This window comes from Peromyscus californicus, unplaced genomic scaffold (assembly GCF_007827085.1).
Source record: "Peromyscus californicus insignis strain IS unplaced genomic scaffold, ASM782708v3 Scaffold_18__1_contigs__length_77618521, whole genome shotgun sequence".
Taxonomy (NCBI): Eukaryota; Metazoa; Chordata; class Mammalia; order Rodentia; family Cricetidae; genus Peromyscus; species Peromyscus californicus.
This window is the reverse complement of record NW_026294480.1, coordinates 8,344,341-8,356,748: the sequence shown is the minus strand read 5'-3', so window position 1 is coordinate 8,356,748 and position 12,408 is coordinate 8,344,341. Positions and strand designations below refer to the sequence as shown.

Here is a 12,408-nt window from a genome sequence, read left to right as displayed (position 1 = left end):
TTAAACAAGCGTCTGTGTCTGTATGTGCCACCACAGGTGGAGGTCAGAGGACAACTAATGGCAGTCTTTACCACGCGGGTCCAAGGAATCATGGTCACCAGACTTGGTGGCCACTTTCAGTCTGAACCACCTGTAGGCCTTTTTCTCTGACAGAAATGCTAAGACTAGCTATCATCCTGCTGTGTTACACACTTTTCCTAAGCACTGGCATTTTGTGTTCAAGACTGGGCTCCAAAGGTCCGTTAAATTGGTGGAGGTGGAGGAGGAGGATAGAGCCCATAGTCCACATCTGCAAGGAATGAGGCTCCAGATGTCATCAACAATGTCCTGCTTTTCCTGGGAACCCCCCTAAAACAGGGAATGCCAGGTTGCCTGGGCTGGCCTTGACCTCCCAGGCTTAAGCAGTATGTTACATGAGCCAAGAAGGCACCTGTGTCTCAACTGCCCTCTAAGCCCATGCTACAGGCAGAGTGCTGCCCATGCCAGTTCTGACTGGCACATGAGCTAACTGGCCACTGTCCAGCAAGCCTGGGGGCATTTGAGGGAGGATTCAGTCTCCAGCACTGGTGTCTTCAGTCCTGAAGTGTTTGTACAACCCAGGAGCACCCTCATGGACCTCTACAGTCAGGACTGCTCTGCTTCCTGACGGGGAGCTCCTGTCCTGTCAACTGCAGAACAAACTCCGACAACAGGACTGCTAAGCTGTGAAAACAGTATCTGTCGTCTGTATCTGCTTCCCTACACGGTTTACTGCAGATGCAGGATGCTTACAGACATCTAATAACACAGAAGCCGTGAGAAGGTATCCCGCACTGAGCTCTGAGCAAGGGGCATGGTTACCAAAGAGCCGCTTTTATTCCAGCATCACAGGCTGAGAGGACCAGTGGTCACTGCAGATGCGCACAACACACCCTTTATTAGTCACAGTGGTGGATGGTACATTTTATTCTTCAGACTCTCCAGGCTTACGGATGTCATCAATCTTCAGAATCATTCTAACCATCTGTGTGGCAAGAGAGATCTGCTGCTTTTTGCCAATCAAAGTTTCTATGACATGCTGGTGCTGCATATCTGAAAAACAAATACAGGAATCAGTGGTCTCAGAGCAGCCAATTTACTGTCAACAAGCAGTTCAACTCATGTAGTCACCACGAAGCTACATTTAGCACATGTAGCAGGCTGCAGTGTGCTTATCTGTGCTCCTAGTTACTGGGGAGGCTGAGGTTCAAGGTCAGCCTGGGCAACATAGCAAAATTCCACTTCAAAAACAAACATGGTTTAAGACTGTGCCATTTGTCAGTCACGGACAGAGAGAGGCTCATGGGGCCCTATATCTCTCTGCTAACTACTGGCCCCTGGTAGACTCTGGGTGATCAGTTGTCTTCAGTTGGGAGAGCCCACTGGGGTCCAATGGACAGTTTTACAAACCTATGGTCATAGAGAGAGTCCTGGTTAAACTCTAATAGAACTGAAGGCAGGAATGTGGGGAAAAGATTTATAGGGAGGAAAACAGGGTCTGGGGGCAAGAGTGTTCAGAATTCATCATATGTGCATCTATATCCATCTACAGCAATATCAAAGTGTTAAACAATGAAGTAAATAAAAACTATATATGTAAAAAGAAGGGCTGGAGATGGCTCAGTGATTAAGAGCATCAAGTGTTCTTAGAGAGAAGCGGAGTTCCCAGCACCCACACAGCAGCTTACACCCATCCAGTTAACTCCAGGTCCAGGGGATCCCAGTGCCCTCTTTGGGTCTCCAAGAGTAGCAGACACACAAGTAGTGCGCTTAAATGCATCCAGGCAAAACACTCATGCATACTAAAGAAAAAATTTTGAAACAGGGTTTCTCTGTGTAGCTCTGGCTGTTCTGGAACTCACTCTGTAGACCAGGCTGGCCTCGAACTCAAAAGATCTACCTGCCTCTGCCTCCTGAGTGCTGGGATTAAAGGTGTGTGCCACCACCACACTGCTAATAAACTTTAACAGATAAACAAAATCCCAAACCAAAAAACCCAAAGCTGTAGCAGTCTACTGGTTCCAATTTTCCCCATGTCATCTTCAGATGAATTTCCTTAGTACTGAGGACATGCTTACATTGGAAAATGGTAGCTGAACTGCCAGGGCTCATGAGTCAGTGACATGACATCTCAAAGCACCCAGAGGCACAGCAGTGAAATCATGTCTCTGCAACGCTCAATCAGTAGACACTTGATGTCAGAACATCAACACAAGTTACTTTAAGAGTTGTTCTTTTGTTTTGGATGCTGGAGCTGCTATTTCATAAACTGTCAAGTCCTGTGGTTGAACTCATCGCAGGAATGCAGGTATGGTCTATTAGTAAAGTAATGTAGCGAAGTTCCACCAAGTTAAATGTCTGCCACTTTTTCAACAGCTGAACTGCCAAGCTGCTAGTTATAAATCTACCAAACTCCACAGCCACAGGACAGCCAGTGGCATGCTGTGAACAGAACTATGTTGTACAGAATCTGACAGACATCTGTGAAGGAAGAACGTCCTGTACTGTAGTAAAATGAGTGTAGTGTGTCACTAAGACTGGGTTCCACAGCAATCAGCTCAAGTACTCAAACCAAGAACTTAACTAGCCAAGTGCATTCAAGAACTCACACCAGACAGCCTTGTGGTATGTACTACTCCACACAGCAAGAGCACATGTCTCCAAGTCAGTGGAAACCTGTCTCACTCACAGAACCCCAGAAGACAACTCACCATTTGTGCCCTTGTGCAAACAGTCAATTCCAAGGGCAGGGTTGGACTCCTTCACTTGTTTGGCTCGGACTTCAGTCATGGTCTGGATGGGATTCATGCCACTGTTTTCTGAAAGGGCCATGGGGATGACCTCCAAGGCATCTGCAAAAGCTCTCATGGCATACTGCTCCAAAGTCGGGCACTGGAAGGGCACAGGGGCAGTGAGTACACTTGGTAAGAGCCAACCTGACCCAACAACAGTTCCCTAAGTATGCACCGGAAAACTTAGGACATGCTTAATAAACCATGGTTACTTTATCTACAGAATGAAGGTGGTGGGATATAAAACATGCTTGAACCATAGATGTAGTAGTTCTCACTGTGATTCTGGCTGTTACCTTATCTGCTTCTTTACTGACTGCCAGAGCGCAGGCTATTTCAGCAGCCCCTCCTCCATATACAACCCGATTGTCTCGGATGAGGTTCCGGATGACACACAAGGCATCGTGGAGGGATCGTTTTGCTTCTTCAATGATCTGGGGAGAAGGTCATGTCTCAGTGCCTCATGCAGTTGGAGCAAGACCCTGGACCAACTGAGCCACCTCCCAGCTCAAGGATGGATTCTTACCATCTTGTTTCCTCCTCTGATGAAAATGGTCACAGCTCTAGAGTTCTTACACTGCTCAATTACCAGCATTTTGTCTTTTGTAGTGCCAAACGAGATCTCTCGCACCACACCAGCAAAGCCCAGCTTCTCAGGGGTAAGCTCTGAGAACCTGGGGACGATCCGCCCTCCTGTTGCAATGGCGATCAGCTATTAGAGGACAGACAGATGTGATCAATGCTAGTGAACTTCCAGAAGCAGACCACAAATGAACCACATGTAACCTAGGATCACCTTGTTCTGGGATGGGCAAAGTTTCAAGTTTCCTGTATGTAAATTGTCTTGCTAGACCAACAGACTCTGAGGGGCTGGTGCTACCCAGCTCTATCATAGTCAACCCCCAACTCAGTCCCTTACAGTCTGGGTGGCCCTGTCTGCAAACCCAGTTCACATGCCTCCACAGCACAGCAGGCTGCAGAAGGAGAAGGGAAGCAAAGCTTGTCCAGCTCAGGGTTTAGGAGAGCTGCTCCTATTCTGCTGCCACTGAAGGCACAGTACCAGGCTTTCCTGCCCTGAAAGTCAACAGGGAAGCCCAGAGAGCTGACTCCACAACACACTGTCATTCAAATAAAGATGATTCTAGCATCTTCTTCCACAGTTACTCTTTCTCTAAGCTGTTGCTTTTTGGTGTGCGATGGTTATTTTAGGCAAGCTGTCAAAGTGGCACCCTAATACAGGCATACACTGCAGGTTCACCTCACACTCAGCAAGGGCTCTGAATGCCAGCCTCCTACCTCAATCTCAGGTCCTCCTACCCAGCGAACTGCAGGGAGGGCATTCTGAAGAAGTAAATGATTGGCTTCATCATCAAAGCCCCACTGGCAAATAGCCAGGTTAGCACCAGTTTCTTTAATCTGGGAAAAGAAATGCCACAACTCTTATCAATAACAAGTAGTTATTTGTTCCTCATTACATGACCTGAAAAAAATGGGGAGACGCACAGCAGTGCGTGTGAAGTCTGTGCAATGAAAGGAACAGGAAAGCACAGAGAGAAGAAATACTAAGTGTGCATCTTCATCTGCTCCTTCCAGTACTAAAACACGCACCAACGGAACCACTCTGCTCGCCAACTGCGCTTCAAATTCCTCTTACTCACAGCTCTCGTTTGCTCCACTCAAGCCCAGGAGAGCTGCTAACCAAAGGCACAGCTAAGACGCCAAACTCTCAAGGAAGTTCAGGGCAAACCAGCTGCTTTCCTATTATGCCATTTGGTTTTCCTTACCGTACTTATTTTTACGACTACGCTAAACACAGGCTGCATTGCACGTTATTTGTAGCTACGTGACAAAGTCCCCAGATGCTAATTCAGTTACTCCTGAGGAGTTGGCTCAGGGAGCAGCACAGGACTGACCTGCTTAATCATCTCTTCGAACTTCTCCTTTTCGTATTTCTGCAGGGCTTTGTAGTCCTCCACAGAGGTCACATCCAGCTTGTGCTTTGTCTTTGGTTTAGGTGGCTCAAATGGACACGTGAGAATTGCAATCTTAGCATTCTCCACTCTCTATGGGAAAGCAACAACACTGTAAGTAGAGGGTTTTAGTTCAGAGCAGTGGGAAGTGCAGGATCACTAACTTACTTTTGGCATCTGTGGGTGACTGAAGTCCTTATCAACGATCACACCCTTTATAAGTTCCGTGTCCTCCAGCCTCCCACCCACTTTGCCTTCCACTTTGATGAGCTCAAAGTCGACGTCTCTTCGCTCCATGTCTGCCACAGTGAGGACGGCATTCACAGCGATTTCAGCCATTTGTCGATGGCAGCTGTTCACCCTGAGAAAACATACACCTTTCTCACATTCCTTACACGACTGCAGTAACCAATCCAGCACGTCATGCAACTCAACAACAGGTCTAGGAAAACTAGTGCTCCTTTCCAAGTTCAAAGCAGACCAGGGACAGTATCGGCCTAGGCAAAGCAATAAATCTGAGCTGTGCAAACCCCTTATGATTTGAACCAAATCTACTTGCAAGTCTTGACACCTAAGTGTACTTTGATTTTCCTCTAAAAACGCATGAATCATCTGGTGGTGGCCAGGTCTACCTTAAAGCAGGATCCTCAGTTATCTACTCAAATACTAACTACATTCTAGCCTTGTTTCTGTTCTGGATATCTGGCCCTTTGCTGCAGGTGCTCAGCTTTCCTGTGTCTTCTCAGACACCGAATGAGCAGTCCTTAGGAAATTCACAGCTCAAATTTATTGCATTTGCCTTTTATTGAGACCATTTCTTCTGCTAAAACTACCAGATACACAAAAAATGTCAACAGCTCTGCATTTAAATACTGCTCACACTGTTAGGTGATTTAACAAAGAGTTACAAGGCTGGCGAGATAGCTCTATGGGTCAAAGGGCTTGCTGCCAAGCCTGCTGACCTACCTGGTAGGAGAGAGCAGACTCCCACAAGTTGTACACGCATACACAAATGTAAAAAGAGTAATAATGGGGAAATGAGAGGACAGAAAGGAGGAAATAAAGACAATTACCCCCTTTTCTTTCACATGTGGAATATTTACATTTAAAAAAATGGTATCAAGCAGGAGGGGACAAACAGGAGCAAAGTACAAGGAAACACTTATGAAATGTCATAATAAAGCTCCTACTATGTGCGACTAAAATGAGTCCATGTGTAGTTATGCTTTTGCTGGGTTTTAATGCCATATTTCAGCAGTAGACTGGAGTTTCAGCCACTGTAGAGAGGAGCACCCCTAGGCTGAGACCACTTAATCTTCAGGGGTAGGAGCAGATGTTAGGAAATAGTGACAGAAACTATAAGACAGGAAGGAAGGTCAATGTTAAGACCATCCTTCTAATGACATTAAAACTTTAGAACAGTCCATCTGTTTATTGAATAAAAACACAAATGCTTCCCCAGAGTGACTTCCTAGTGAAGAGGGGATGGGAAAAAGTGTTAGAAGAACTTTATAGTCATGGTGATTTACTACCTGGCAATCCCACTTCCAACAAAAACAGGAAAGCAAGCAAAACCAACAGAAACGTCAGCAAACCACACTGCCACCTTTTAGAACAGGTGAACAGTCGTCCTCAAAGGGCAGGCTTGCAAACCACACTGCTCTACTGATAGAACACGTACACTTTGGAGCCCAGCGTGGTTTTTGCAGTCTGAATTAGGGGTTCAGGGTCGTTTATGTCAACAAGCACATGATCACTGATCTTGTCCAGGTGATCTATAGCAATTCGGGCAGCCTGTTCATAGCCGTCGGCAATTCTGATCGGGTGGATGCCTCGGTCCAGCAGCTGCTCAGCTTCTTCCAACAAGGCACCAGCCAGGACTGCAAGCAAGACAGCAGACAACCAGTTTAAGTTACAAAACTAAGAAAGTTTTAGAATTGGGCTGGATATAACCTTAGAAGCTAGGGCTATGATGGAAAGGCAGGAGCCCCCCCCCCCTTAGTTTTGATCATAGTCAAGGTCTAATAAGCCGCCCCTTAAAGATGAATTTGATAATAAAAACTTAGGCAAGCTAGGGCAGTGAGATGGGTCTGTGGTTTAAGGCACTTGCTGCCAATACTGACAGCACCGGAATTCACACAGAACGGACCCCCAAAAGTTGTCTTCTGATTGTCCTATGACCCTCCTCACAATAAATGTACAAACAGAAAGACGTAGGCCATATGCAAGAACAATACTTTAAATGGACAGTAGCAAACTGTTTTTCTGTGGCCAGGGACTTCTGCTTGGTGAGGGTATCCTGGCTTGTGAGGGCTGCTGAGTGCCTGGTCCCTAAGCAACTTCCCCTCTTGGTGACAGAACGAGTTTGGTTCTGCTAATTTAAAACCTGCTGCATTCCATGTACACCTACAGCAGTGCTTGGGAAATTAGGGAAATTCCAAGAGTGTTGAATAAATGACTTTAAATTGGTTGCAGCAAAGCTAACTCTGCATATATTAATGCGTTTTCCTTTGATCTGTAAAGCAATTAAAATTAGATTTATTTTTGTATATATGCAAAGCATGCATGGGTGTGGAGGTGAGGGATGACCAGCTGGAGTCAGCTCTCTCCTGCTACGATGCAGATCCCAAGGATCAAACTCAGGCTTTACTGACTAGACGAGCCATCCTGCTGGCCCTCAACTTTGGATCATTTTGAAGATTTCAAATCTCAGGGGAAAAATGCTAAGAACAGTAAAAACAAACAGGATAATCCCTGTTTTCTCTTCAGATGCATACACCTTTTCAGTTAACTGAAATTTGAGAATTAGGAGCAGGAATCAAGGCATGCCATTCCCCTTCTATGTTTTGGTATGACAACCCGGGCATTCTCTGTATAACCATGATAGATAGAGCTGTCAGCTCAAGGACAATGACCACTGATACGATATAATGCAACCCACAATCCAAAATTTTACCTCCTCCACATTTGTCTTAACAACCTTTAGTTTAAAAACCCAATGGATCGAAAGCACCCATCAGAAGCTGTCCTATGTCCCTGCTAACTCTCCCTGTCTGCTTTCTGTTCTTCCCCAACACTTACTTCTCAAAATCTGACCCACTTGTGCTATAATGTGTTCCCCAACTCTAGTCTGTCCCACTGTCCTCAGGACCCAACACAGAAACATTAGCTCGTGTGCTGCTTCTAAACAACCTCTTAAGTTAGAAAGGTTGTTTCTTTTCTTACCAACCACTCCTGTGGTTCCATCTCCAATTTCATCATCCTGGGATTTGGACAGTTCGACCATTAGCTTGGCAATCTGATGATCAACATCCATCATGCTTAAAATGGTGGCACCATCATTTGTTACAGTTACATCGCCATCCTTATCTACCATCATCTTATCCAGGCCTAAAAGACAAACGTTCAGAAGGAAGTTGGACAAAATAATGTGTAACCAGTATTGTCAACTACTACAGGGGTTAGAGAGAGCATATCAAACAATTCTTACCATAAAATTCATTAGAACAAATAATTCAACACATATAAAACATCTTTCCATTAGCTAATCGAAACTCCACACTGGAAACAGTTTAAGTGTCTCAAACCAAAGAAATGCAGATTAACCACCATATACAGAACACTGTTACATACAGTATTAACTCAAGACACAGGTGTGCTCTGGAACATGCTAAGGAAGTGAAGAAAGGCCTATCTAAAGTTGTGAGCACACTGTAACTATAAGCCCGGACACTCAGAGCGGAATGGCTCAACGGAGCTGAACTAAGCTGGAAGACTGCTCCACTGCATTTCTGAAGGTGTTACTGACTGTACAATGACCTCAAACCTTTATTATTTAAAATATCCATGGTTCTCTCACCGTTTGGTCCCAGTGACGTCCTCATTGTGTTTGCTACAGCTTTTGCAGCCATAATGTGAGACTAAATGAAACAGAAAAAAAGCAAATACCCAGTTACATGTCATTTCAAGTTAATGTTAAAGGAGGAGGGAGGCCTTGGGATGTAATTTCTAAAATCTAGAAATGTCTACACCAACAGCGAGGTCTGACTTGAGCAGTAACACAGCTATAAGCTTTAGTGTCAAGTGCTTTGTGTTTTGCATTTTCAGCACGGGAAGGAGGCAGGCTGTCTCCATTACTGAACTCTGAGAACACAATGTCCAACTGTAAACACAGAACACCTTCAGTTTTCACTAAAGCTCACTGCAGAGATATACGGCATTAACTCCACCCACACAGGGGAGCCACCCTTGCTGACATTCTTAGCAAACACTATTTTCAAAAGGCAAGTTCTGAATGATGGCTAAGGATTTCTATCAGTGACCCCATGGGGCACGGAACCCGGAGACTGCTCTAAAATTCATCTTCCACCTGAAGTCCTTGAACAATGACAGACCACACTTGGCTGTGAGAGACACTAGAGTAAGGCTGGAGTGTAGCTCACTGACAGAGTCCTGCCCAGCATGCACAGGAAAGGGCTCAGTGGTCAAGAACACTTGCTCCTGCAAGAGACCCAGGTTCAGTTTCCAGCACCCACAGAGCGAGCAGCTCCCAACCGCCTGGACTCCAGTTCCTGTTCTGACCTCCAGAGGCACCAGAGCGCACCATACATACATGAAGGTACTCACACATACACATAAAATAAATAAATCTAAAAAAACCCAAAACCAACACACAGACATCTCATTATTACACAAATCTGCCCTTTGTCTTTAATCAACAGCAAAGTTACATGCATAACATTGTTTAAAAGTAATGTTTTTTCTGATTTATTTTCAGTAAAGTTTTGATCTGTATACCTATTTTATATACACCTATACCCTGGGTCATGTAGAACTTCACAGGAGAAAAGCGTATGGGACCCATACCCACATATGCATTATGGTCACGTGACCTTCACCCACAGCAAGCATATGGTACTTTCTGTCATCTTGGCTTGCTCTATGCGCCAGAAGTTCTACAAGATCAAGGGTCAACTACATGCCCCTCAACAGAGGACCCTCAATATTCAAAGGGGCTGACCCAGAACACCCAATCTTACAGCACCCATACCACTATCCTCGCAGGCCTGAGATCTTGATCCCTACACTCTAGGAATACACTCCACAGCTACACTGCAACATCTGGTCTGGTTCATTAGTTTTCACTGAAATTCTTCTACCTCAGGTGTTAATGAAAACAATCTGCTCACACCAGAATTCACATTAATGTCATTAAAATATTAACTGTACAAGTCTGAAAGGACCCTTCCCTGTTCTCAGACATACCTGGCTCTCATTTCCTTCAATGTCACGATCTTTTATTTTTGCCACCACCAACTCAGATCAACATCATCCTACAGAATTCCAAAGCCATATCCCCTCCACTTTCTATTTGCTCATTAACTCATTTTCTAAAGAGTCCTTTAGAAACAATTCCAAAGGTTTAAAAGGACTCTTGTGCCTTCATACTGAAGTTCAAAGGCAAAGCACTCCAGAGCACTCCTCATAGTTTCTCTAACTCATCTTATCCCCAAGGTGCAGGTGGATACAAACTTCTCTAACCACAGAAATCTTGGGTATTTTCAGAGCTGTGCAAGTACACAAGTTCATGAACTTCTCCGTCACCCTCAATGGCTGACTACAAAACACCAAGTTCATTTTTGTCTTTGCAAACTCTGGTGACTCTTGAAATGCACTTTGAAAGTATGTATTCATAATGGGCCTTTTGAATACCCACCACAGGGAAATGTCTCTCTGGGTACTCAAGGATATTTTTGCTTGGCTAAATGGGTATATATTGAACAGAGACCAACAGTTCAACATCACACACAGAACAAGCTTCTACTACAAATAATCTGGCCCTGAATGCCAAGGCTAAGCTCACTGCTCTGCACCACTAGCTTTGACTCAGGTAGACTGAAGTCATACCTTCTCTATCATAGTAGCTGTGAAATTTTTGGCATTTTCCCTATGACTGTGTCCCTAAGTGCCTAATTCTGTAAACAGACCTATCCTGAGTGAGGACCACCTACAACAGTCCATGCAGTTAGCACAAATGGCTGACACACTGTTAACATTAATTACATTGGTAAAATTTCTGCCTGTTGGAATGTTACTTAATCTGCAAGTCCCCTGAGGGGTGTGTGTGTGTGTGTGTGTGTGTGGGGGGGGGGTTGGAATTGAATGCATAATGCGGACTACCTGAAAAAAGAAATTCCTCTAGAAAGGAAACAGAACCAAGCATCTACAATTGCTCTGTCCACTTCATCAGCCACTTCAATACACTGTCAAGTCCTTGGCACAACAGAAAATCCCCACTGAGAAACCAGGTCCAGAGAGGCTGTGTAACTGGAGTTAGTGAGGGAGGAGGTGTATTATTTCTAAACCTGTTTAAATAAAACCCTAACATTGGGTGAACAAGGACACCTCTAACCTGGAGGCATGACTGGTACACATCAAACCTAAGACGGGGCTCCCTCCTTCCTCTGCGTTTTCTGTGGCAACACTGGTCAGTGACATTCCTTTCTCATCTGGGTTCTAAGCTCTGGGTCTTGGCCTTCTTCATTCCTTTCCTTCTACAAGACATTCCTTCCTACCCGACAATTCGGCTCTGCCTTCCCTCAGGATAACTTCTTTGTGTCCCTGTGATGGGGGTTCAAGAGCTCCAACTTTGGGAAAACATCATAATTGGCAGCCAACTGTGCTCCACTGAAACTATCTCCTTCCATTCCAAAAATAGGCGTTTACTGGCCCAAGAGAATTTACCGTCTCCTCTGAACACAACACCCTGGCCCTTTCTCAAACACGTGCGTGTGTATCGGATCGTTCCTTCTATCCAAAGTTGGAAGAGCTCCCTCCATTGCCATCTGTATCCTTCCTGCAAGCAGCCACGCGGAGAGCGCACGGCATGTCGCATGTCCCCTTTCTTACGCCTCTAACTAATTTCCGACCACTGCGGGACGGCACCTGTCCAAAGCACGTGCCGTTTACAGCTGCAGTGCGAGGGACCACACCTTCCTTCTGTTCCGGGGGCCGCAGGCCGGCTCCCCAGGTGAGCGGATGGATGCGACCCCACCCAGCTCAGAGGCGCCTGGCGGGCCCTCCCCACCCCACCTTCGGGTAAGGGCCTCTCCGCCCCCTCCCGCGCCCAGAGGGTGGCTGTGCACCGGAAGCCCAGAGCGGCCCCTACGGAACCGGGGGTTCTCGTCGACCTTTCGGGCCAGCACATGGCTGAACTGCTCCCAGGCCAGCGCAGGCGCACAGGAGCGCTCCGGCCGCCTCCCTTCATCCCGCGGCCTCGCGTTCCGGGCCGTTACCTTGAGGGCCTCAAGCCCCATGAGACGGGACTTGCGGTCTTGATCCTTGATGATGAGGAAGGGGCGCCCATACTCATCGAAGGCGAGGGTCCCCACGGACGCCATGGTGGGCGAAGGAGAGCAGGCGCTTCCTAACAACCGGCAGGGACCACTCCGGAATAGAGAGAAGGCACCGTCCTCTCGCGAGAGGACCCAAAACCTCGCGCGCGTGCGCAGTACAGGCCGCGCGAGACTTTTCTTTTCCACTGTGACTTTTTTAACGCCAGAGAGTACCTTCTGGAATCCGCCGCTCTTGGAAACTTCTATTACCTAGGAAGCTGGGGGGGTTATTCC

General features: G+C 46.2%; 1 protein-coding gene across 1 annotated transcript; it reads right to left on the bottom strand.

Moving 5' to 3' along the window:
• Positions 1–831: 831 nt before the first annotated feature.
• Cct5 (chaperonin containing TCP1 subunit 5) lies at positions 832–12,256 on the bottom strand. The gene is made up of 11 exons (XM_052743007.1): positions 12,076–12,256; positions 8,640–8,700; positions 8,006–8,170; positions 6,462–6,660; positions 4,949–5,141; positions 4,724–4,873; positions 4,107–4,226; positions 3,337–3,522; positions 3,107–3,244; positions 2,730–2,910; positions 832–1,071 (listed from the first exon to the last, which is right to left on the bottom strand). Exons 1-11 carry the CDS (start codon positions 12,178–12,180, stop codon positions 944–946), a joined length of 1,626 nt encoding a protein of 541 aa, XP_052598967.1. The 5' UTR covers positions 12,181–12,256; the 3' UTR covers positions 832–943.
• Between the last annotated feature and the right edge of the window lie 152 nt (positions 12,257–12,408).